General features: G+C 44.6%; 2 protein-coding genes across 5 annotated transcripts in view; both read right to left on the reverse strand.

The window, feature by feature from the left end:
• Positions 1 to 4,755: 4,755 nt before the first annotated feature.
• Positions 4,756 to 10,470, reverse strand: DYNLRB1 (dynein light chain roadblock-type 1). Its single transcript, XM_027719112.2, has 4 exons — positions 10,357 to 10,470; positions 7,809 to 7,884; positions 6,282 to 6,449; positions 4,756 to 5,259 (listed from the first exon to the last, which is right to left on the reverse strand). Exons 1-4 carry the CDS (start codon positions 10,357 to 10,359, stop codon positions 5,216 to 5,218), a joined length of 291 nt encoding a protein of 96 aa, XP_027574913.1. The 5' UTR covers positions 10,360 to 10,470; the 3' UTR covers positions 4,756 to 5,215.
• A 2,213-nt stretch (positions 10,471 to 12,683) lies between these two features.
• The window catches only part of ITCH (itchy E3 ubiquitin protein ligase), a 54,810-nt gene continuing 43,586 nt past the window's right edge, over positions 12,684 to 23,907 (reverse strand). For 3 of the 4 annotated variants that reach the window (XM_027719114.2, XM_039387150.1, XM_039387151.1), the window contains exons 17-24: positions 23,159 to 23,318; positions 22,750 to 22,883; positions 20,034 to 20,174; positions 18,161 to 18,281; positions 17,116 to 17,220; positions 16,814 to 16,910; positions 16,388 to 16,460; positions 15,515 to 15,763 (exon numbers count right to left, since the gene is read on the reverse strand). In XM_027719114.2, coding sequence (XP_027574915.1) covers positions 15,664 to 15,763; positions 16,388 to 16,460; positions 16,814 to 16,910; positions 17,116 to 17,220; positions 18,161 to 18,281; positions 20,034 to 20,174; positions 22,750 to 22,883; positions 23,159 to 23,318 — 931 coding nt within the window. In that variant the 3' untranslated portion in view covers positions 15,515 to 15,663. Of the gene's footprint in view, positions 14,778 to 15,514; positions 15,764 to 16,387; positions 16,461 to 16,813; positions 16,911 to 17,115; positions 17,221 to 18,160; positions 18,282 to 20,033; positions 20,175 to 22,749; positions 22,884 to 23,158; positions 23,319 to 23,907 lie in introns of those variants that run through there. The other variant, XM_027719116.2, reaches the window with a different exon arrangement.

A 23,907-nucleotide genomic window follows, 5' to 3' on the forward strand; every position in this document is an offset into this window, starting at 1 on the left:
CCTGCAGGGGTGGGAATGCCGTGGGAATGCCGTGGGAATGCCGTGGGAATCGTGGGATCGCGGGGCTCGGTTGGGCTGGAAGGGGCGACACTGACCTGGGGTGCCATGGAAATCATGGAATCGCGGGTTGGGTTGGGTTGGAAGGGGTGACAGTGACCTGGGAATGCTGTGAAAACCATGGAATCACGGGTTGGGCTGGGCTGGAAGGGGCCTTAAAGCTCATCCCTGGAAGGTCTTCAACTGGACCGGGTTGCTCCAAGCCCCCTCCAACCTGGCCTTGGACAGGGATGGGGCAGCCACAGCTTCTCTGGGCAACCTGTGCCAGGGCCTCCCCACCCTCACAGGGAAGGATTTATTCCCAATATCTAATCTAAAACTCTCCTCTTTTAGTCCAAATCGGTCCCCCCTTGTCCTGTCATCACTCTCTGCCCGTGTAATAAGTCACTCTCCCTCTTTTTTATGAGCCCCCAACACGAGACAGGGCTGCTGGTGACACGGGGCCAGCAGGAACCCCATGGCAGAGCATCACCATCCCCTGAGGGGACACAACGGTCCGTCAGAGGTGACCCCAAACACCTGCACTGTTCAGAGCAGCACACCAGAGAAGGCAGCAGGAGGACACCTGGGCTGGGATTTCCAGAGGTGCTCACAGGACACAGGTGTCCATGACTCTGGCCTGCAGTGGCTTCTTCTGGACATCTTGGATCAAACACCTTCCAGGTGTCACTGGGAGGAAACGCTGCTGGAGTGAGGTGGGTGGAGGGGAAGGACTGTGCAGGGATACAGCTGAGACAGCTCCAACCCGGGCTGTGCCTGGGAGATTCCAGACAGCAAATCTGGACACGAACCGCCCTCACACAGACTCTCAGACATTTGCAATTCCCACGTCTCCCCGATCATCTGCCAGCTAACGAGCCCCTTGTTTTCCCTGCTGCATCCAGAGCCACGGCTGTGCTGAATATTTCAAAGCCTGCAGCACAACTACAAATAGGGCAGCTATTTCTGGAGCTGGTAAATGAATCAAAAACAACTGCAAACACAGCCTCAGTGCTTCACCAAGAACCAGGTTTAACATCCCTCCTCGCTGTACACTGCAACAGGAGTGTATCATGTTGGAGCAAGGTCTCACTGCTACTGTGAATTGGCACCAAACACGAGTGATGCAAAATGTTAAAGGATTAAGTACAGCCTTGGTAAAAAAAGGACATGAAAGATGCAGCTGGTAAAGAACTGCTCTGATTCTTGTGTCACCAATTAAAAGAAAAATATGTTTAATGAGAATTGAACAAATTCTTTTCTCCTTGTCAAATTTACCCAAGAAAGGAAACACTTTCATGGCCAATGCCATGGATTTTCCTTGACCAAACAGTAGTTAGATAAGCCCACGCTGGTAAGGAAGTGTAATCTCTTCAGACTCATTTTCATAATTAAGATACAGGGAGAGACATTAACCTCTGATATAGGTCCTGTTAATCAGAGAATACCTAAGGGAAAGCAGGAATGATGAATCAGACATGGAAAGGTGAACCTTACACACTGCGTCCTCAGGCAAAGGGGTTTACTATTTATTGCTATAAAGTGTGAACCCCTTTTCGATGAGAGGAATGTGGAACTCCTTCCAATGTAGTGATGTCATCCCTGGTTTTGTCCATGCAGACCTCGTTGCAGGACTGGGGCCATAATTCCACAGAAGATTATTCATACACTTGGAGAAGGAGAAAAGACCCCATTTCATTGAAGCTCTGGAGCTTCTTAGCATGTTAAGGTACTTACAGAAATGGGACATTGATCAAGGAAGTTTTACTTCTAATACAGCACAACGTGATTTATACACCCTTCAGCCCTCAGCTTCCTGATCAACCCTGCACACATTAGTGCCTCTCCTGCCTGGTCTTACTGATGCCATTGGCAAAACTCCTCACTTAAGGAGGTGCATTTCAGATCCCAACCCCCCTGGAGCACTCAAAGGTAAAGGCATCAGTGAGCTGTCTTGACACGACCTGGAACCAGCAAGGAGCTTCCCACCTGCCAGCGTTCCACCTGTGCTGACCAGGAGCACTCCTGGGTGCTTGTGGAGCCACACCAGTGAGGGAAATGTCCCTGGAGAAATCCTGTGATGCTGGTCAAGTGTGTTTTCTTCAACAGAATTGTGTTGATGCTCAGGCCTGTGCTGGCAGGGCAGTGCCTGAGCTCTGGCCCCTGCACAGCCCCAGCTGCCTCTGCTTCTCCTGCTGCTGACAGGGCTCTGAGGAGCTGCTGCAGCTCTGCCCACACGAGCACAGCCCCGCAGTGAAAGGGGCTCTGCCTTCATGCCCTAGAGATGTAGTTACATGTAAGTGTTGAGATCAAACATAAAACCACAGAATGATTTGGGTTAGGAGGGACCTTAAAGCTCATCTCACTGCACCCCCTGCCATGGGCAGGGACACCTCCCACCAGCCCAGGTTGCTCCAAGCCCCGTCCAACCTGGCCTTGGACACTTCCAGGGATGGGGCAGCCACAGCTCCTGAGTGAGGAGGAGCACTGTCATCAGCCACCTTGGGCAGATGAAGAGTTGCTTGGGAGGGCACTGGAGCCAACACAAGCTCCTCAGAAGATGAGTGTCTACAAGCCAAGCTTTTGCAGGGTCACCTCCATTCCTCTGCCAGAGCCTTCTCTCGGAGCAGGGTCAGCACAGGAGAGCACGTCCTTGGGCCTCAAGGGCTGCTGTTCATGGCCCAGAGCCATTCCCCAAACTCCCTTTCACTACCCTGGTAATGTGTCAGGGTTTGTTTTCCACATCCCAGCAGCAGATGCTTCCTCTGCCTTCAGTGAGGGATGCACCAAAACTGACCTCTCCAAGAGAGCAAACCAGGTCAGTCCCCAGCCCCTCCACAGAGCAGCTCCCAGGCACAGGGGCACAGGCTATTCAGGCCATCCTGTGATCCATGTGCTTTCTGCCCAGGAAAAAGGACTGGAACCATCATGCTCGTTTTTCTACTCTTCCTCAATTTGACAATGGTTTTACCATACCAATGACCAGGCCCAGACTCAGCAAGCACAGGACAAGAAGCTCAACTCCATCCATCTCTTTTTTGGCCCTATTTAAGGTAACTTAAAGAAAGTGAAATTCTCCCCTAAACTTACATACAGGAAAATTGCTGCAGGTCAGAGCTCTGTGACCCTCTGATGCTCCTGATCCAAGACACTTTTTCTCCATAGCAAGTAACTAAATAGAAGGTGTCGTTCTTCAGCTTCCTCCACCCCTTCTCCTTTTTTAGAAATAAATCAGAATTAATTTGGATGCAAAGTGTAAAGGTGGCACTAGCAAGGCCCTGCCCAGATAGATTTGACAAGCTCCTTCAGACTCCAAACCCAGCTTCTTAAGACCCTTTTATTCAAATTCCTGAGTATATTTCATGTCAGCCCTTGGGAAAAAAACCCCAACAACCCAAACCAACCAGCACACAGCAGGAGCTGAGTCATTTCACTGCAAGTTTATGATTTCGACCCAGAAAAAGGCCGTGATCTTTGTTTTGCAATAGGTTATTTGTTACAGCTTGTTTTAAACAAAACCCACCTCAACACTCTCTCTCCCAGGCTCCTATGACACAAAGGCACTGGCAGGACAGTTATCCTTAAGGAAGTGTCCAAAAGAATGCAGGGCACTACAGATGGTTCACTGTTCAGGGGAGTAGCACCACCACCTACTTGAGAAAGCCAAAATCCATAAGCAGGTCACCACCTCCAAGGAAACATTTCTCTGGACTATGAACAATAACAGAGAGAGATCACTAAAGTCACATTTTTCTCCTGCCTTGCCTCACTACTCTGTTATTATCCAGACTTCAGCTTGCTGGAGGTCATTTCTTGGGAGACAGCATTCAACTATTGCAGATCACAGGCACTGTACAACCTGCTTTGTACCAGGAGCTGCTCCAAAGGCCAAACAGGATTCCAGACCCTATTCCCTGCTTCGGTGGAATGGCTTAAACCAGACCCAAGGAAGTGGGAGAAACAGTTCATGAACAGGAGCAGCCAACACGGAGTCATGATGGCAGCTGAGACACCCCAAATGCTGTAAATCACCCTGACCCAGATGCTGCAGGGCTGACTACAAATCTCAAAAAGCATTTCTGGCCTTCAGGGTTGTGAACACCACCTAAAAGACAGAGGCAGTCTGTAAATTAATGTCCAGGTGTTAAAATGCACAGAAGAAAAGCTGAACATGGAGGTTACCTGGGCTGTTTGAGTGCCCACACGCCCACCACTGAGCTCTGAAAGCCACAGGTGCCCAAGTCAACACCAACATTTTTACTGAACTCTCCAAAGCTGCACTGCCTGCAGCACCCCCAACCCTGCTTCTTTTTTGTTTTTTTTGAAGAAAAACTCAATCAAAACAACCCCTTTAGTAGCTTGAGAGGGACCACATGACTTTTTTTTGTCCTTAATGGCCATCAAACAAAAAACACTAAAGGAAGATACCGGGTCAAACTGGCTACTGAAGTGGCAGTCTGGGAGCTCCATGGGCAGCCTCGATGGCCTTACTTGGCCATGAAAATTCTCTCTGGAACTGAAAGAAAGAGGTGGGAAAATGTTCCAACACGAGGCAATTGTGAGTGCACTGCATGTGCCCTTAGAGCAAATCCTTGTTCAGAGAAAGCAACAGGACAAGGTAAAAACAGTCCTAGGAAGGTTCTACTTTTTGAATAAAAAGTCAGTCAATCACCAGAATACTTAAAATCTCCAGAAGAAAAACACATAAGACAAAACCAGTCACTGGTGACATATTTTAATATGATATGGTCAGACCTTTTGGAACTAAAACCAACAGAGTAAGACAGAACTAGAGGACAGGCAGAGTCATATTTACAGCCACTCAAAACTAGTAGTGTCAAAGCAGAGCTCAGTGGTGACAGAGGCATGGAGGCATACAAAGAATAGCCTTTTTAGGTTATTATTAGAATTTTATTATATTATCTTTTTAGCTATTAAAAGAATCTGTTGCATTTTTTACTGCCCAATTCTAACTCACCAGCTCTCCCTCGAAACGACTTGTGATACAAAAAAAAAGTGCCATTTTTGCTGTTTGTGGACAGCAAACCACCTGCTTTTGTTTTTCCAAACCTTATTGGAGTGGCACAGCACAGTTAACACTAATGCTCTATTCTTTACCATTAAATTAAAAAAAAACAGTTGGGCAAAGTGGAAAAAAAAACAGACCAAGTCAGTGCAATCATTCAGTTGGATTCTGGATGACAATCAGGAAATAGTCTTTATCTGGAGAGAAAGAAAAAAAAGAAAATTATTCTTTCATTGCTGATATTTGTTCACAGAAACAGTAAATTCCAGGATTTTTCACATCTCCCTTATACACTGTGGGAATTCCAGAGCCCCGATATTGGTTCTCAACAAGCAAAACAGGCTCTGTGTATCAGATCACTTATTTTATGGGTTTTATGATAAAGTCTCAGTTTTAGAAACTTCATGTTCCCAAGGCAGCTGAAGTTAACCCTGTTTGTGCCAGGAAACAACAGTGACTAGCACATGCAATGATGCAATCAAAGCCAGCAGTGCAAGGCAGTGGTTTCCCTCCTCCTACTGTGGGCTGCAGTCGTGTTTTTCCTGGAGCAATCTTTCCATCCTTCCTGTGGAAATCAGAGGCTGCCCCAGCATAAACCAGAGCCTGCATTAAGATGTGCCCTGACCTGTGCCCGAGGCAACTGCCATCCCCTCCTTGGCCTCTCCATCAGGACCATCCACATGGAGTACACAGGGAGAAGCTGAATTCCTGCCACATCAGGGAACTGCACTCACTGAATTTGATGGAATACTGAGAATGTTTCCTGAAAAGCAGGCTGCTGTTGCTGTATTCCAGGACTCATCATTACAGCTACAATGTAGCTCTAATACTTTCCTCAGAACTGGAAAATCAGGACTGTTTTGTTTTCTCACTCAGTCCACAATTCTGAATGGAAACTACTCTCAAAACATATTCCTTTCCAAATCCTGGGGTTTTATACTGAAAAACACAAAGCATGAGAGGCTGCAACGTGCTCTCAAGCACTGTTTCATGCTTTCTCCTTTGATCAATGCAAAATGAGGGAAGTGATTTCCCACACTCAAACACAACAAAGCGAACTTGGGTCCGTGACAAAAGCTTTCAACTCTGCAGAGAGCAGAACAGCTCCCTGGCAAGAAGGGATTATCCAATGTGAGCACAGCAGCAGGCAGAACGCTTCTCCTGGGCTGCCAGTGAGAGACCAATCCTGCTGGGTGCCCTGATTCCCGCTCCCTTTTACCTGGAGCAACCATGATTTCGTTTTTCTTGGAGCGGATGCGCAGGAAGGTGAGGTCGTTCTGGGGGTCGATGTCCCGCACGGTGCTCCGCGCCTTCATGATGAAGCTGTGCATGAGCCCGGCGTACTGGATGGTTGTGGAGTTGTCCATGGTGCTTTTGATAGGAATACCTGCAGGAAAGGCACAGCAGGGCTCAGGGACAACACTCCACAACCTCGGGCACCACCAGGTCCAGTGGGGTGGCTGTTCCACCTCCGGAGATGCTGCTGTGCACCGGGGGTCAGGAGTGTTCTTTTGAAAGGCAAAAGGAGAACGTGAACAGCAATGAGATGTGGAAAACCTGAGATCTGGGACCACGAGTGTAGGTGAGAACTGTTTACCTGCAGTAGCATCAGTGCTCTACCTTTGCATTTCCATTTATTTATTTATGAGTTAGAAATAAATAACAACAAGAATAAACAACTGCAGAGGAGAGAGGAAATACCAATGTTTCAGTTTGGTTCTCCTGCCTGGGGACACCTTTTTCTTTCAGAAAGGCTCCAGACCACCACAGTTAAATGAGACTCACGTAGGCCACGCTGGGCCTGGGATTATACAGGACATCAGCTGCTGCAGCCCACAGTTCCAAGGCTGAGGCTCCACCGTTCAGCCACAGCAGGTGATGCAGTCCTGTGAGGTCCCTGCCTCAGTGGTCACCAGCCAGGAGGGCAGACACACTGCTTGGCCAGAGTCTTCCCTCCCCTACACTTCAGCCACCCATTAGCTGTGTTTTCCCACAAAGAGCCAGTCAAACCCAGCTCAGGTGTCAGAACAATGCAGCAGCCAAGGGCTAAATCCTGGCAGGGCAGAACCACTGCCGCAGGTTCCAACAGCTGCAGCTTCAGCCTGGAGAGCACAGCCCATTACTCACCACCAAGGAAAAGCAGCGAGCAGGAACACAAGCTACTTACATGTACCCAGTGATGTGATCCTCAGTATATTCATATACAGCCACTGTCATCTTTTCTAAGGATCATTTCTAGGACATATTCCATTTTAATTGATAATTACACAATTTTAAGGGCTGCTCACAGTGTATTCAGAGTGCTCTGAAGCAGCTGCTCTGTTGGACCCTTCAATGACTCCAAAAAGAGACAATTTCCTGATGAGTCCTGCAAGGCCACGAGCACCAAACAGTGCTGAGGAACTTGAGTCTGCCAGGCCAGCAGCACTCTGGACATGCACAGCAGCAAGACTCCACATCTCATGAGAGCCTCAGTGCTACTGACAGAGGTTTTGATAGACACAGTCTCAAACACTGGCATAACTCAAGTATTTCAAAGCTTTTGCAAATTATCTTAATTTATTTCCTAAAATAACAGAGTGAGCTTGCAGAAATGGGAACTCAGTTTTCCCTTGTAGTCTCTCTGCTTTGGTTCCAGAGAAACCCCTGCTAAAGCCAGACTCTAAGCTAAGTGGCACAGTGAGCAGCCCCCCAAGCACAGGGTTAGAATAAGTTACAGCTCAGAGAAGCGAGGCTGACACAGCACCTTCTGAATTAACCACGATGATTCCCTGCACTCCCTTTTGGCTCTGGATTCGCTTCAGTGTTTCCTCCACCTCAGCCTGCAAACAGAGAAAGCACAGGTCAACAGGGGGTTACAGCTCTGAAAACAAAGCTGCACAGGGGTGATTCAAACACACACAGTACAGCAAAGTGGCTGTGCTTTGGTACCATCTTTTCTGCAGGACCTTTGCTGTTGTTTTCTGTCTGTCTTTGCTCATCGCTCATTTGTGATTATCACCTTGTGGAAACGTGGAACTCCCCTCTCATCTTTCCCTCCCTCCTCCTCCCCAGCCCTCCCAGTGAATTCTTGCAGCTGGAAGTTGCAGTCAGGCCACTACAATTTGGGTGTCAGACAAAAGTAATGTTTGAAAATAGATACGGAATTTATGAAAAAAGTAGGAAAAAAACACATTCTGGGTGCAAGATCACCTTCCCTTTTATTAAATGACTGTTAAGAGCAATTACTCATAAGAGAAGTGAGGGGAAAGCAATTAATAAACACTATTTGCTTAGAATTCTGAGTCATGCTGGGATGGCTGCAAGATTATAACACTACCAATAAAAAACTACAGCTTAAAAAAGGGAAAATGCAAACAAGGCCAAGGCAACAGGCCCTTATAGTCCCTTTGCCTTCTCTGTAAAGACCATCAAAGTCAGAGGAGGTTTCAGTACCTTCTGCACAACTTCCACTGCTACAATACACAGATCAAAATGTAACTCTGGGTTCTGTAACAGGGTGGGAAACCCTCAGCACCACAGCTGGGGAAATACATGGCATTTTTTAATCCAATATTCCAAGAGACAGGCAGCATCTTTCAGATCCTGCAAGGCAGAGTCCCACAGAAATGGTCAAGGAAGGGAGACAGGAATCCCCTGAACCAGGACAGGTGAGGCCTACGTGGGGCATTTGGCCAAGGCTGTGTTCCCTGGGCACTGGGAACAACCCTCTGCACTTCCTCCCTCAGCAAACAAGCCCAGCCACGTTCTCCAAGCCCTGTTCCCTGGGAAGAGCCCTTGTCCTCACAACACGAGCTCCGCCCCAGCACTGTTAACCCACTTTCCTCGGGAGGCTGTTGGGAACACGACCTGTGCCTGATCAGGGGTGGGACCCCCTGGGCTGGTCTTTGTGGAGCAGAGGTTTTTCTGTCTGATACAGCACAGAAAGATTCAGTCTTTTCAACAAAACTCTTGATAATTTCTGAATGCTGGATTATTTTCAAATGGAAGGCAAAGGGAGTGAAATGAAGAACAAGCTATGGGGTGCACAAATGCTGACAGAAATATGATGGCAAATCTCTTAAGAAATTAAGAAGTAATCTCTTGACTTCTTACTATCAGTATTTAAGTCCTGATTCATTAAATACTTTCCTTCACAGGACCTTTAAAAACATTTGGATGCAAAGCAGCAGCCATACAGAAGGATACCAGCTTTTAATTTCCTCTACCACCAAGAGCTGATCTAACTCCCAGGTGAGGGATGGGCTTACACTTCACTGCTGCTGACGTGGGAAGGTCCTGCTTCTCCTATTCCCACCCTGGGGCTTGTCCAACACCTTCACCAGCCAGCATAGCTCACCAGAGCAGCAAAATTATTACTGAGAAAAAAAATTATATATTTAACTCGTCAAACAAATAAAAACTATCTTAACAAAGTGCTGGATAACTACAAGAGACATGGGGAAGGAGAGATGCACTCTGGAAAAGGAGGATAAACACTCTCCTATCGCCAATTTGCTGTCAAATACCCTTTGCTACACGTCCAAACAGCAGCCTTTATCTTCCTGTTCTCATCTGGAAAGCCTGAACTCCTGGGTTCACCTAAAAAACACATCTCATCAGATAACTTCAATTCTCTACCTACAGCCCAGGTCATCCCTTATTTCTTTACAAATTTTTTGACACGTACTTTGATCCCCGAATTTCATGAATACGCCCTGAACAACAACACTCCTGGGGCAGGAAGAAACCTCCGATGCAATCACAGTAGAAGGAACATATCCCGGGTTTCACAGAAAATTCCAATACAATCACAGTAGAATCAATTCATCCCGAGTTTCTTGGAATATTCCAATAAAATCACAATACATCCAGGGCCTCACGGAACATTAAACAGCCCCAAACAGCCCCTTTTTCCTGACCGCTCCCAGCCTTAGGGCTGCGCCCCGGCAGCCGCAGGATTTGCTGTGGGGTCCCCCCGCCTCCCACACCGGGACCAGCCCCAGGCTGGGGGGAAGGACCCGCCTTTCCCGCAGTGACTCCGGGACAGGGAGGGCGAGGGCACCCCCCGAGCTCCCGGGACGGGACAGACCCCGGGCTGGGGCACCCCCCGCACAAACGCGGCCCCGCGCCGGGCCGGGGGCTCGGAGCCCCCTCAGAGCTCCCGCCGCCCTCGGGGGTCCCGCCCGGGCCCGGACCCGCCCGGGCCGAGGGGGCACCGGCACCGCCCGCGGGAGCCCCGAGGGCCGGGGGTGCTCAGGGACCCCCGAGGGCGGCTCTGGGGCCCCGCACGGCCCCGGCCCGGCCTCACCCACCATTGTCGAGCCGCCGCCGCCCCGTCTCGGCCCCGCCGCTGCCCCGGAAGCGCTTCGAGCGCGGGGCGGGACCGCGCCGGGGAAACATCCTCCGGCATCCCACAGAACACCGCAAACGTCCGCAAATACACCCCAATCCCCCACAGAACACCGCAAACGTCCGCAAATACACCCCAATCCCCCACAAAACACCGCAAACGTCCGCAAATACACCCCAATCCCCCACAAAACACCGCAACCGTCCGCAAACACACCCCAATCCCCCACAAAACACCACAACCGTCCGCAAAGACACCCAAATCCCCCACAAAACACCGCAAACGTCCGCAAATACACCCAAATCCCCCGTGGCTGCCGCTCCCGGCGGCTCAGCGGGTCCTTGATCCCGCAAATAACCTCCAGCCTTCCAGTACGTGAAGGGAACAAAGATGGGGAGAGACTGTTTAGAAGAGCCCGGAGCGACAGGACAAGGCGGAATAGCTTTACTGACAAGAGAGTAGGGTTAAATCAGATGTTAGGAAGAAATCCTTCCCTGGGAGGAGGGGGAGGCCCTGGCACAGGTTGCCCGGAGAAGCTGTGGCTGCCCCATCCCTGGAAGTGTCCAAGGCCAGGTTGGACAGGGCTTGGAGCAACCTGGGCTAGTGGAAGGTGTCCCTGCCCATGGCAGGGGGTGGAATGAGATATTGTTTAAGGTCCCTTCCAACCCAAACCATTCTACGTCTCCCTTCAAGCAGAGCCCGAGGAAAAGTGCCCAGTGCTGCTGCTGTGTGCGCAGAGCACAGCTGGGGTTACGTGGGATGCAGTTCTTCAGGGCATTATTTTGTTTTGCCACCAGACTGTGGCCCATCCTCGATCCTTCCCCGGGGGAGCAGAGCACTCATCCCTTCTCCCTGGCAGGGGCAGGAGGTGCGGTTACCCTCAGGACACAGATCCCCAGGGCTGTGGCAGGGACATCCCAGGGGTTTGGGCTGCAGATCCCAGAGATTTGGGATGTACCATGCCTTGGACTGGCCTTCCCCACCTTGCCCCTGTCCCAGGGGGCTCTGGCAGCAGCTGAGGGGATGCAGCCAGGGAAGGGGGGAGGAACTCCCCATCTCCCTTATCAGAGAATCCCAGAATGATGGGGGTTGGAAGGGGACCCTGATGATCATCCAGTTTCCACAACTTACTATAGGATGCTGTTAAGTGGTTCCCATCCAAGGCTTGGAGGAAGCAACTCCAACATCCCTGCTGCAGAAAAAGGCAATAGCTGTTGTATTTGCCTGGCACAGAAAGTCATCCTTGGGATTTGCTGCCACTACGAAAACTGTGTTAACCCGGCCTGTGGGAACACCTGGGAAAGTCAGCCAAGGGAGAACCCCGTGGGAAGGCCTGCAGCAAGGAATATCAGGCAGGCTGACCTGTTTAGGGACCATTTGACCAAACTGGACATAACCAGGTTCCTGAGACCTGACGGGATGTCCCTGTGAGCACAGAGGAGCTGGAATGTCACTGCAAAGCCCATTTCAGTTATCTGGGAAAGGTCAAGGCCGGCAGGAGAGGCTCCTGATGACAGGGAGAACGTGAAGGCCACTTCTCCCTTCAGGGAGGATCAGGGACACACAAACCTGGTTGGGCTCACTGGAGCTTTCTCCCCCTCCTTGTGGCTGTCAATCCTAACCACTTGCAGTGTCATTCCTCATTTTTGTTATCCCTACAAGAGTGCCACAAGGAAATGTTACAACTGTGGCTCGTGCAGAACCTTCCTCCAGCCCACGTCCCTCACTGGCTCCGCAGGGCAGCATCCGCAAGCACTAAAAATCCAGGAATTGAGTCCAAAAGCTCCTAATAAATTTCCAGTGCAATTAACAACAGTGGAAGAGGTCTCAGGAAAGAAACATTCCCAAAGAACTCTGCTAGAAGGACAACTCCAGGCAGCCCGACCCCAAACAATTCATCTGCACACGGATGTTCCATCACACACCAGGAAAAATGACCAGAACTACCAGTTCTTTAAGTAGTTTTATAAAAGTATTTGACTTATGGAGATACTGTTACAGTTACCTGAGTATTTGAAATTACAATGCAAGGAAATATCGACAATGAATTTCAGTACAGTATTTTACAATCCAGTGCTGCTGATCCCAGTTTCTTCACGAGTTCACTAGAGCACATATACACAAACAGTGAATCTTGGAGAAAATTAAAAGACACCACAAAAAGGGGGCTGGAGATACCAATGTAACAGAGTTGAAAATACAAATCCAGTGCAGCATGTAATAAAATGCAAAACCAAAAAAAAAAAAAAAATAAAAATTAAAAATTAAACAAGCATTTTTTTTGTTTTATTTTTCTCAGAATAATTAAAAAAAACTTTTTATTTTTAAACACACGCAACTGGATTAAAAAAACCCCAAACTTCCATACTAGGTCAGATGAAGACATGATGTATTTACTGTGCATGTCATTAGTATATGAACAGTTCCTGAGCTACCCAAAACAATAAGGCTTTGTTAATTCTCAGCATTTCATTTTCTCACATCACTCACATGAGGGAAAATTCTAAATAAAAGTTCTTTTAGTACTTGATAATTAGGATCAGTTGACAATTGCATATAAACATATGTTTGTAACATACTATGACTTTATGCAGCTCAGGTTGCTAAATCAGTTGAAGTAGTGGGAGACAAATTCATTAATCTCTGCTGAAAATCTCACTTGTGAATCCAATCCACACTAACCTGTCATCTGGGACATTGGCTGCTCTGGGCTCATCCCTGTATTGCTTCACCAGATCCCCAGAAAGAACTGAAAAGTGCACCACTGGCTCATATTAATTCCTTTTTTTTCAACACAACATGCTGTAAGAATTTACAGACTTGTTAGTATTCACAAGTCAAATGCCTGAGGAATCTGAACTTGTGTCTTCAGAAATATTGCCAATTTAACACTGAGAAGTTGCTTTAAGCTTTCTATATTTTGGCCAAATCTAATGTTTTATTCATGTTTTATTTTTCCCCTCTCAATGAATTCTTTATTTGCAATATTTTTAAATCATATCTGGTGCTTGGGATATCCAGCCCCCTTCCTCCCATCCTGGTACAGCAGAAAAGACATATAAACATGCCATTTAAATTAAAAGAAACAATGGAATAAGTGGAATCCTGGACATCAAAAATATATACAAGCAGGTATGTTTTTCCTGAACTAAACATTTCAACCATAAAAATATTCAACAGCCAAACCCTATAGAACTAGGGCTAAGGCTATTTCAATTATAACTATTCTTTATTTTAAAAATATAGGGCTGACAGCCTTTTGGGTGATATTTATACATGAACAATAGTTCTAGGTTCCCTACATGAATCGTAAAGCAATATGCAGAACATAGACTATTTTTCATAGCTTAATCTTGCATTATCTTGCTTAGTTTACTCTCTCTTGTAAATATGTTAGATAACTACATTTCATCATAAGAATTAATATAAACAGAAAATATATATAAGGCTTTTTTTCTCCTCATGAGCTGTATAATGTAATACAACCAAATGTTGAAGTTGGCAATTTTCCTCCCAGTCAGACCATGAAGGTGAGTTCTCACCAGCACGAAACTTTAAATGAGGGGCATTTCTGTATCACCAGCAACCCTCCCTGGGCCTTTCTTTGAATATGCCTGACAACAGCTATTCACTCCAGCCCCACCCTCCTGCCTTCCCAGAGCATTTACCACTTCGCCCTGACACGCTCCTAAGTCAGTTAAAACCTGTAGTGCCTTGCTTCTTCTCAGACCCCAAGCAGTTTTTCCCTCTTGCAGTTCAGACGGATGGGACAGCAGGAAAGAAATATTCTTTTCCAGACTGGAAGTTCCGTTTTACACTTTCCCACTGTCCTGTTTCAGCTCTGTTATCTAGAACAGTCTTCAAAGCAGGTCCTGCCACACTGCTCTGAACTGCAGGCGTGCTTTCATATGTGCTACATGTTATTTCAAGTGTCACGTCTCCCTGTGGCTACAGCTCATCTCACTGGCGTCTGCCTTTGGGCAGGGAAAGGGCTGACCAGACTCAAAAAGTGCATTCAGTCTAAAGAAGCAGTAAAATGCAACATGTTCTTTAAACCAGAAAAGAACTGAATATTAAGAGATTCTAAAAGGATGCTGTTAATCCAACAGGAACTCACTACAAAAGTTACTAGCTGTAAGAAGCTGAGGGTGAATTAGCCTAGACACCTTCCCAAAAACTTGAGTTTCAAACTTTATTGAGCTATTTACTGATGCTCCAGCATTTCAGAAACCTGTAATGCATGCCTGAACTTCCTAATCCTCTTGGCCTCAGCCAGTCTCACACATCAGTTCATCCGCAGAGATGATGAGTGGGATCCTTTTCTGAATCCAGTTGTTTTGTACCTCTTCCTGAGAACCCAACGAACTCTTCGGAGCAAACTGACTGCAACATGTAGGAAAAACACCGAGGACAATGTCCATTAACACTGCTGACAAACATCAGCCTGCAAACAGGGACCTCAAGGCAATCAGTGCAATCCCAGGTGGGCTCGTCTTTTGCAAAACAAGTGAAGTACCACAGTGTTAATATTGATTTCAGAGTTAAAATGTGTTACACAGCAAGAGATCAGAATCCTTCGGAGGGCACAGAGCAGTTCCAGCAACTTTGGGCAGGTGTCTGTTTTGCTGACAGGAGCAGGGTTGGGATAAACCAAAGCCAAGCTATGCCCTGCATTTGTGCCACAGTTTGACATCCCCTTAACAGCAGCTTGAGTCCAGCTGGCACGTGAGCAGACTCCAGGTGGGGAAAAACAGTCTGGCCACACTTGAGTTAGAAAAAGGAGCTTAAGGAACGGGAGCTGCTCACAGCACAGAGGTGGATCCAGGCTGGCTGGCTCTGACACTGCTGTGGAGAGGGCTCAGGATGCTGCTGCAGCATTGCAGCTACCAATGAACTTCCCAGTGCACCAGTAGCAAAAAATGCTACTAAAAAGGAAAGACAAAACTATTGTTAAAAATCTGTCAGTCATTAAGGACACATTCTAATTAATGAATGGTAAAACAAAGCAGAGCCCAAAGCTGTATTAAACCTCTACTTCGGTCATTAGTCACTTGTAGCCATTATCTGATTGCTCATTTGATTTCTGAAGGTGCTCAGTAGAAATCCAGAGTTAATGTGGATAACCTCAGGATAACATCCATTTATTTACACATTAGTATTGTTAAATAAATCCAAGTCAAGTCTACTTTACAATGAAGTGTGCAACAAGCAGAAGAAGTGAAGAACATACATCGTGTGGAGTTCTCATTCTTCAAGGTGCAAATTTTTGCTACTCTTGCCCAAATCCTTCTGTTTCTTCAATTGCAAACAACAGCTTTTCCTTCAACTGCTCATAATTCTTATACGGTGGAAGGTCTAAGCGATTGAAACTGAAAATAAAGAAAAAACTTAGGTACTGACAAAGAATTCAACAGTCACAAAAAATCCGTTATGAAAACAGGTTAATTTTTGCTGTGCAGATGGATACTGGGATTTATACCCTGTGAAAAGCTGACTATTGACATAAATTTATGTATTTCTGAGAGCAGAGTGCTTGAACAGTGATAGTTTTCACTAACCCTTCCTACCTGGTTAACTAGAGTCATCATTCAGATTTGAAATTTTAAATTTGTGTGGTTTTACTAACTGGTAAAACCTGAGGGAATGAGTAGAAGTGACCTTTTCCCTAGGGAAGACTGTGTGAATGTGGCTCCTTCACTAAGAAGACGTGGAGTGCAGTAATAACAAACCTCTTTAAACAGTACTGTTAGTTACTCTAAGTGTTCAGTAACACACAAATGCATGGAATTTGCAATGGAATCTACTCCATGCTATAAGAGTTTTCCAGAAGATCAGCTATTATTCAACAACACAGTTTATTGGTGTAAGTTGTGTTTGCTTTTACAGAGTTCCAGTCATTTCAGTATATTACCCATTTACCAAAACACCTCCAAGTAGGTTGTGGTCAGTAAAAACCAGAGCAATAGTGATATTCTGGGTTTTTATGTACTCACCAGGTATGACTTCTAGGTAACCAGTTTTCCTTTCCAACTTTTTCAATACAAAATTTTTGGGGTCCGTTGCTCCCTGTAACAAATTCCAATAGACAAGGCATAGGTCTGGCTACCTTTGTATTACTATATGATACTATATAATACACCTGGAATAGGCAAGGCTTAAACAAAGAAAAGATCACCCTTACTTGCACAGAAAAATGTCTCATTATACAGCTCTGCCTGGATCAAAATTATGCATGTGGTAAAATGCATCAATTGAAGTGATTTTGAAGCTTAATACATCTCTTTTGCCATTATAGCTCCAAGTATGTGCAGGGCTTACAAAACAGCATTCATTATAAAATTCACTTAAAATGTCCACAAATATATAACTTGGTTCTTTTAAAAAGTCTCTGCTGCATTAGAGGGGTTATTAATACATACCCATGAGGTCAGCAAATCCTCCCACTGGCAATCTGCATGTTCCAGTTACAAACTGCAAGAGTCTCATTCTTTTCTCATTATCTATTTCTTTCACAAACTGAAAAACAGTAATTGAAACAAACAGTTGACTTGATACTCAGATATTCACATCATAATCACCCACAGACAAACAAGTGCCACAGCTGGATCAGCAGTAACAGTTTATATTTGCACTCTCCAGATGTGTTCAGGGTTCTGTGCCCTGAGCTGTAGCTGTGCTCTGTGACTTCTGCTGGTCTGACAAGAAACCAAAGTCTGCAAACCTGCCAGAACCACACGATCTGCCTGCTGGTCCTGGTGTAGTGCCTGTAGATGGTGTGTCTCTGCCAGTCATTCAGATCTATTTCTTGCATTCCACAGAGAAGCACCTTTGGGGGGGAAAAAAAAGGAAATACATGCATGAGTACAAGTTATCACTTTCCTTTTGTGACCTCCCACACAGCAAAGCAGCACACGAGCTGCACCCACCCTGAGCAGCACCTGCAATAACTGTACACTTGTTTTTGATTTTAAACTTTATCTGAAACTTCTACACAAAAATATTGACTGCTTATGAAGTTTATTTGGAGAGGCTACAAAATAAAAAGCATCTCTGCCATAAGGAACTGATTGCAGTTTCAGGAAGAAATCCTTCCCTGTGAGGGTGAGGAGGCCCTGGCACAGGTTGCCCAGGGAAGCTGTGGCTGCCCCATCCCTGGAAGTGTCCAAGGCCACGTTGCACGGGGCTTGGAGCAACCTGGGACAGTGGAAGGTGTCCCTGCCCATGGCAGGGGGTGGGACAAGATGAGCTTTAAGGTCCCTCCAACCCAAACTCCTCTGTGATTCTACACAGACAATTCAAGCCAGAACAGTTTATCTTTGCCCAGCCATAAAATTCTCCACTAGGGACAGGATGTTTTGTTTTGATGTTTTTGGTTTTTAGATGCTTCAGAAATTGTGATTTTGAGAGATCAAACCCATCTAGAGCCAGGTCCAATCTATATGCAAGCATTCATTGCATATCTGGCTTTATCTCCCTTTATCAGGTTACTCATTCTTTGAAAACAGCCAAATCAAATTGCTCAGGATTACAAAAGCAACTCAGTAAGAAATTTCTGCTGACAGAATCTTGGCCTTTAGAAACATCTATGTAGGTTGCTAAGAGGCAAGTTCAGGAAAACACACCAATCTAATAGTACTCCATAAAGTTTCCTCCATAAAACAGAGGTGTCAGCTTTAGTGAGCTCTGCTCTTCACATGTACTGACTGCAGTTAAGAGGATTTCATGTGTAATGAGCTGGATCCAGCAACAGCCAAACAATCCTTTACCTCCAGTTCCTTTGCATCAAAATACTGCAAATACTGTTGTGGCAGAATTTCATTGAAGCCTTCAAAGAAAGCCTGTGTCTGCTCCTCAACACCTCGGGAAAGTCTCCACTCTGCTACTAGCCTGGAAAAGAAGACACGGAAGGGTAATTTAAATGGTCAGTGCTAACCCAAGTCCTCATCTTTGCCTGTTTTGAGATGAAATGTAAGCTAAGTTAAAAAAAATACAGAAAGTCTGGAAAGTTCTGGGGATAGAGCATTGTATAATTTCATTAGTAACCTTTACTCTGTGCAAAGGATTTCATTTGCTCTTTCAGTTAAACCTGAAGTGTCCAACTATTCTGCTACAGAAGTATTTTACACTCAAAGAGGAGGCAGCATCTCTTCACTGATTACCTCCATGAGAGCACAGCAGTCCTGAGGTATTTGAAGACAGTTCAAAATGCAGAGCTGATTTTGTTCAATATTCTCCCCAGAAATCTCAGTCATGATCCATGACAAGGTAAAAACCAAGTCAAGCTGTACTGGGAAAGAGCAAGCAGGACTGCTGGCTTACCAGAATGACTGTGTCCCTTTGGAAGTTCCATATTTGTTTCTGTTAAGGCTAAAACTTTGCTCTGGGGCAGAAACTCCACTCTCCATTAATAAAAGGGTGAAAAGCAGACAGGAGACTCAAAGAACCTGAACCCAAGGAGAAGCAGATATTATACTAAATCCAAGCCTAACCTGTCAGGAGCACTGGAGCCTAAAGGAGAGGTGGCTATTTCTTATTTCAATCCTAGAAACTTGGGGGATTTAAAGCAGATAAAGAGCAAGACAAAAGAAAGTGAGTAAAACTGGAATCTGAGCTCTCCCTACAGACTAGAAGGGAGTTTCTACAAACTTTGTAGTTCCTACAAACTAGAAGGGAATGATTTTCTGCAGATCCTCCCTCCTCCTGCCAAATGCCAGTGTGTTTCCTCTGCAAACACCACCTTTCCTGTGAATCCCTGAAGTGACAGATTCCTCATGTGATGAAAACAGAATCCACTCCCTTCTCCCTCCCCCTGCCCGTGGAAAAAGCCTTCCAGAACACATCATAACAAACAGGAAAACTCTCCTGTGACTCAGTTTAGTTTGTGCCTGCAATGTGTGATTTTTTTTGCAAGCACATCCTCCAAGCCTGTGTGTTGAAGTTCACACCTTAAATCAGCTTCTCTACTGCTGCACACTGAGGAAGGAGGGGATATCTAGGGACAAAGCAGGTCACTGTTCACAAGTGTATGACTTAATTGCTCTTAGGCTCCTTCTCTCCTAATCTATTGCTTTAAAACATTCTGGTACTGCAAATATAATTCTTCATTTATGAGAATACAATTTATGAGATCATTCATAACACTGTCCTGTTACAATTAGACTGTGACATCAGTTCAGATAAAACTAGATGGAATTGCAACTATTTTTTAAAAATATGAATCATCAGGAAAGCATCCAGAAATGTTCTTAAAAAAAACCCCAAACCAAACCACTGGCTGGGTAGAGTATCAGCAGGCTCTGAAGCAATATAATTACAGTAATTAACACGTGCAGAGCTTTCATGAAATACCTGACATTCATATTTGTTGTGATGGTGTTCTGCTAAACTTAAATACCTCTAGAAAAAGTGGACTTTCTTCTAACCACAGTCTTTGGGAAAAGGCGATTTTAGAAACATATTTCTATCAATATTCCTCTTTCAAACATGAGATCCAAATGAGTGTCACTTTTTGCCAACATCAGCAATTACTCAGAGACAAAATTTCAGCAATGCTTCAAGTGACACAGATGGTCTTTTGCTGCCAGAACTTAAGAAAGAAAATGACAGAAAGAGTATTTTAAAGTCTTCACTTATTCTTACCTGATGTAGTCTTCTTTGTTTTCTTCTGTGACCAGAATGTTGCTACCATTTGGCTTCAAATCATGGCTTTTGATTTCACCTAATATTTCTTTATCAACAGAGAAAAACATTTCCAAGCCACACTCTTCAATGTCATTCTCTCTGTAAGGAAGAAAGTATAATTTTAAATAACTGTGTTGAGACCTTGTATGCAATAAAGGAGATGAGCATGAAGAACCTAAAGATAAAAGGTGTGGAGCACATGATAATTATGGCTTTGCAAGAAGTCCTGACTCATTTTGCCAATGTGCACACATGAATTGTACTCCTGATTGGAAACTTCTGATCAGCACAACTCTCAAATTTAGCAACCACAAGGCTGACCAACTACCTCCTGATCTGAGGAATGTCTATGGAATAGAAGCTTCTCAAGCAATGCTATTTTTGCAGATTCCATGGCATGACTGCCCCTTCTCTCAGCTAATGCAAGGATGTGTTCAAAGGTAGCTGTCACTGACAGGTAACAGCAGGTGAGAAGCCACTTTTCATGGTCAATGAATAATCTCTTAACTCCAGCCTTTTTATGGCAGTTTTGTAAACATATACTACAGTGTCCCAAACTCTTAAGTTAATTAAGTACAAATAGTGTTAAAGAGGAAGTCTCCAAGAAATTTCAACACAGGAACAATCTGAAGCCAAAACTAACTCTCTTCTCTTTATAGGCATTAATAGCCAGAAGGGTAACAGGTACAACACTAATTTCTATGTTGATACATGTTTCTGTGAAGAACTGCCTGCATATGCAGAGCTTTTGATGACCATTTTTGTCTGAAATAAAGCGCAAATTCAAGATATTTGTCCTGAACTGTAACACACAAATGTCAGTCTTGAAAGCATGGCTGTGGTTTATTGAGCCCCGTGGTGCAACTGAGTGTCTGAACTTCATCTTTCCAAAATACTGCAGGAAACCTGGGGGGAGGAGGGAAGGCTTCAGATGGATGGATGATGACAAAATCACCCCTTCCTTTGAAAAGAAGAGAAACCTGCTGTAGCTCACTTTGTGCACAGAGGTTTGACAGATGACTTCTAAAGGTCCCCTACCAAACTCAGTGATTCTGTGAGTCTTCCAAACCGTGTCAAGGAACTCAAAGCTACTGAAAGCTTCCTGCAGAGTTATAAAATTTGCTTTTCTGGTGAGGAAAAAAACGATGTCTGCCCTGACAGATGTGATTCTTTTCCCCTATAAATGTGCAGTCCCTTCCTCAGAGCAGCAGGGTCAGCTGCACTGCAGCTGGGTCTGTACTGAGGGCTCCGTGTATCCCCTCTCAGAGCTCTGAAGGCTTTCCTCCAATTTTCACATCCTTAAGTGTTTTTTTGAAAGGGCAAAGCCCCTCCTGGACTCCAGTCTAGAATATTTTCATCACTACAGAAATTGCTTTGAATTAAAGTGAAGGCACTTTAACAGCACATACATGGAGTACAGAACATACTGCTCTGAAAGTCAAATCAAAATCCCTATCTCAATTCTTAAACAGATCATACAGCTGCTTTCTCCTCTCCTCATTATTCAAGGTAATGCTTCCAAGATTCAGTACTACAGGAGATGAAAATCCTGGGTTTTATATTTAGTTGTGCATTTCAAAAACCAATCTATCCTCACCTTTTATGAATTTCTCGAAGCGTGTTTAACACTACTCTGGCTTCGTATGATTCTTAAGTAAAATGTTTTATGTCTCTAGTGACAAGGAAGACTAATTTTTCTGCTAAATTGCTTTTACTGGATCAGAAGCAAAAAAAGAAAAATTAACTGAATTTGTCTTTTTCCCTTCTAAATTATTTTTTAACTGCTGGGAAAGGAAAATCGCTTCTGTTACCGAAACAAATGGTGAACATCAGCCATGGACTGTCATCCTGGCATCTTCCTATTACAAAATCAGTATAGAATTACAATGCTTTGGATCTAAGGGGTTTTAAAAATTCTTTCTTAAAATATTTATAATACATAATTCCAAAATAATAATGGCCTAGAAATTCCACATCCTTTTTACTTGCTGCTCTCTGGAGATGAATCTGCAAAGGAGTGGAGAAGGAGGACTCCAAAAGAGTATGGACAAACAGGTATGTGGCTGACCATGCATACATGAAGGCTGCATGTAGGAATGCTCTGGAATCATTAAACTTGGAGCAAAAAACCCAGGACAGCTAGCAAAATACATGAGCATTAACTTCCTTAAAGCATTAAATCTTCAATACTAACCTTAAAGTCAAAAGAATGACATGGTAGTAAATAATAAACTACATTTGTTAACTTCATGTTAGTGTAGCACTAAACTTTGTTTTCTAACTAAATCAGGTACTAGAGAAACATTAAATGGATTTTTGCTGATTTTTTTAATCAGTTATCTGAAAAGTCTCACAGAAATTTACTGAAGCCACTTTATTTGTAACAATAAAGTTCAAGACTCCACATCTCTATGTCCAACTAGAATTACTAAAAACCAGCAAAAATGGACCCCAACATGCTGCACAGAATAGTCAATGAACCAGAAAGGCTTTTGTATTAACAAATTATTCTTTGTGTATCTAAAGTTCCAGTAGAAATTCCATTCTGCTCTGCAATGAGAGATTATACTTCTCAGTGGGGTTTTTAGTAATAAATTTACACCTACTTCTTGATATAAGTGAAAATCAAAAACATTGTATTGCTATTTCAAGAACAAAATCAAGTCAAACTCACTTTACCCAGATGAGAGAGTTGTAAAACTCTGGGTCAACAGATTCTAAATCCTTGAGTCCTACTGCCTTGTTTAGGATCCGTTTATAGAATGGCAGAGAGAAACCAGTGTCAATGAACTTCCCGTGGAACAAAGCCTGCAAAACACAAAACCAGACAAAATAATGCAAAGGATGACTGAATACCTAATATGACAACATTCTGTACTCTGTACCCATGAAATCTGACAGCCAAAGAATTAAACCCACATGGATATCGTGACTGCTAATATGCTGAATTAGCTTAGTTACATACAAACACCTGATAAGAATTTCAGCTCAAAAATGAACTGTTTAATTGTCCATTTATAATGGCACAATATTTGTTTATAGGAACATTACAGGAGAGAGTCCCTTTCTGCTTCAGAACCTACCATGGCAATGAACCTGCCGATGAATCGGAAGTACTTGAGGTGGTCTGGGTTGATGTAGGAGGCTGGGTTTATCTGTAAGCAGTAATTATCCTTCCCTGCATATTCAAACAGGCAATACATGGGGTTCAAAACCTCGTGTGACAATAGAAAGAACCATTCCCTGAAATCACACAAACAATAAAAACACATTTCAACATAATGACACAGCAGAAATTACTGTAGGTAACTTGTGTTGACTCAGGACCTGTTGGCAGAGTCCTTCCCCAGAGAGCAGCCAGCCCACTGACACCCAAGGAAACTACAGCAAACTACAAATTAAGATGCAAAGCTACAACGATACACAACTGGCAGTGGTTTGGATAAAACACATCCTTGTCTAAATGAGCACATTTCTGATCTAAACATTCAGGCTTTGGGAAATGCTCATTAACATATGAACTTCTCGGTTCCATTCCACTGAAGACTTTGGACTTAAACGTAGATTTCTGTTCACTTTTTCAGTCAACTCTACTCTGAGATTAACAGTTATGCCAAAGGTTCATTGTAGTTCAGTGAACTGCATCTCTTTAATCACTGAGATGATTAAAGTCATTCCTAATGCAAACTGAAAATCATTTAATACAGACATGCAAACACATCTTCCAGAACCGCCTTCCTCAGATGTTCCGAGGAAAGATAAGGAATAAACTTCAGTACTGTTGTGAAAGCACTGCAGTTTGGAATATCTCCTTTGGGGATGCCTTCACACC

Source organism: Pipra filicauda, unplaced genomic scaffold, assembly GCF_003945595.2.
Source record: "Pipra filicauda isolate LSUMZ 115617 unplaced genomic scaffold, ASM394559v2 scaffold534_size341627_pilon, whole genome shotgun sequence".
Taxonomy (NCBI): domain Eukaryota; kingdom Metazoa; phylum Chordata; class Aves; order Passeriformes; family Pipridae; genus Pipra; species Pipra filicauda.

Coding starts and splice junctions, on each gene's coding strand:
- DYNLRB1 (XM_027719112.2), bottom strand. Junction 6,450..7,808: donor CATCGTGGTTAATTCAGAAG/GTGCTGTGTCAG, acceptor CCTTTCCTGCAG/GTATTCCTATCAAAAGCACC. Junction 5,260..6,281: donor CGAAATCATGGTTGCTCCAG/GTAAAAGGGAGC, acceptor CTTTCTCTCCAG/ATAAAGACTATTTCCTGATT.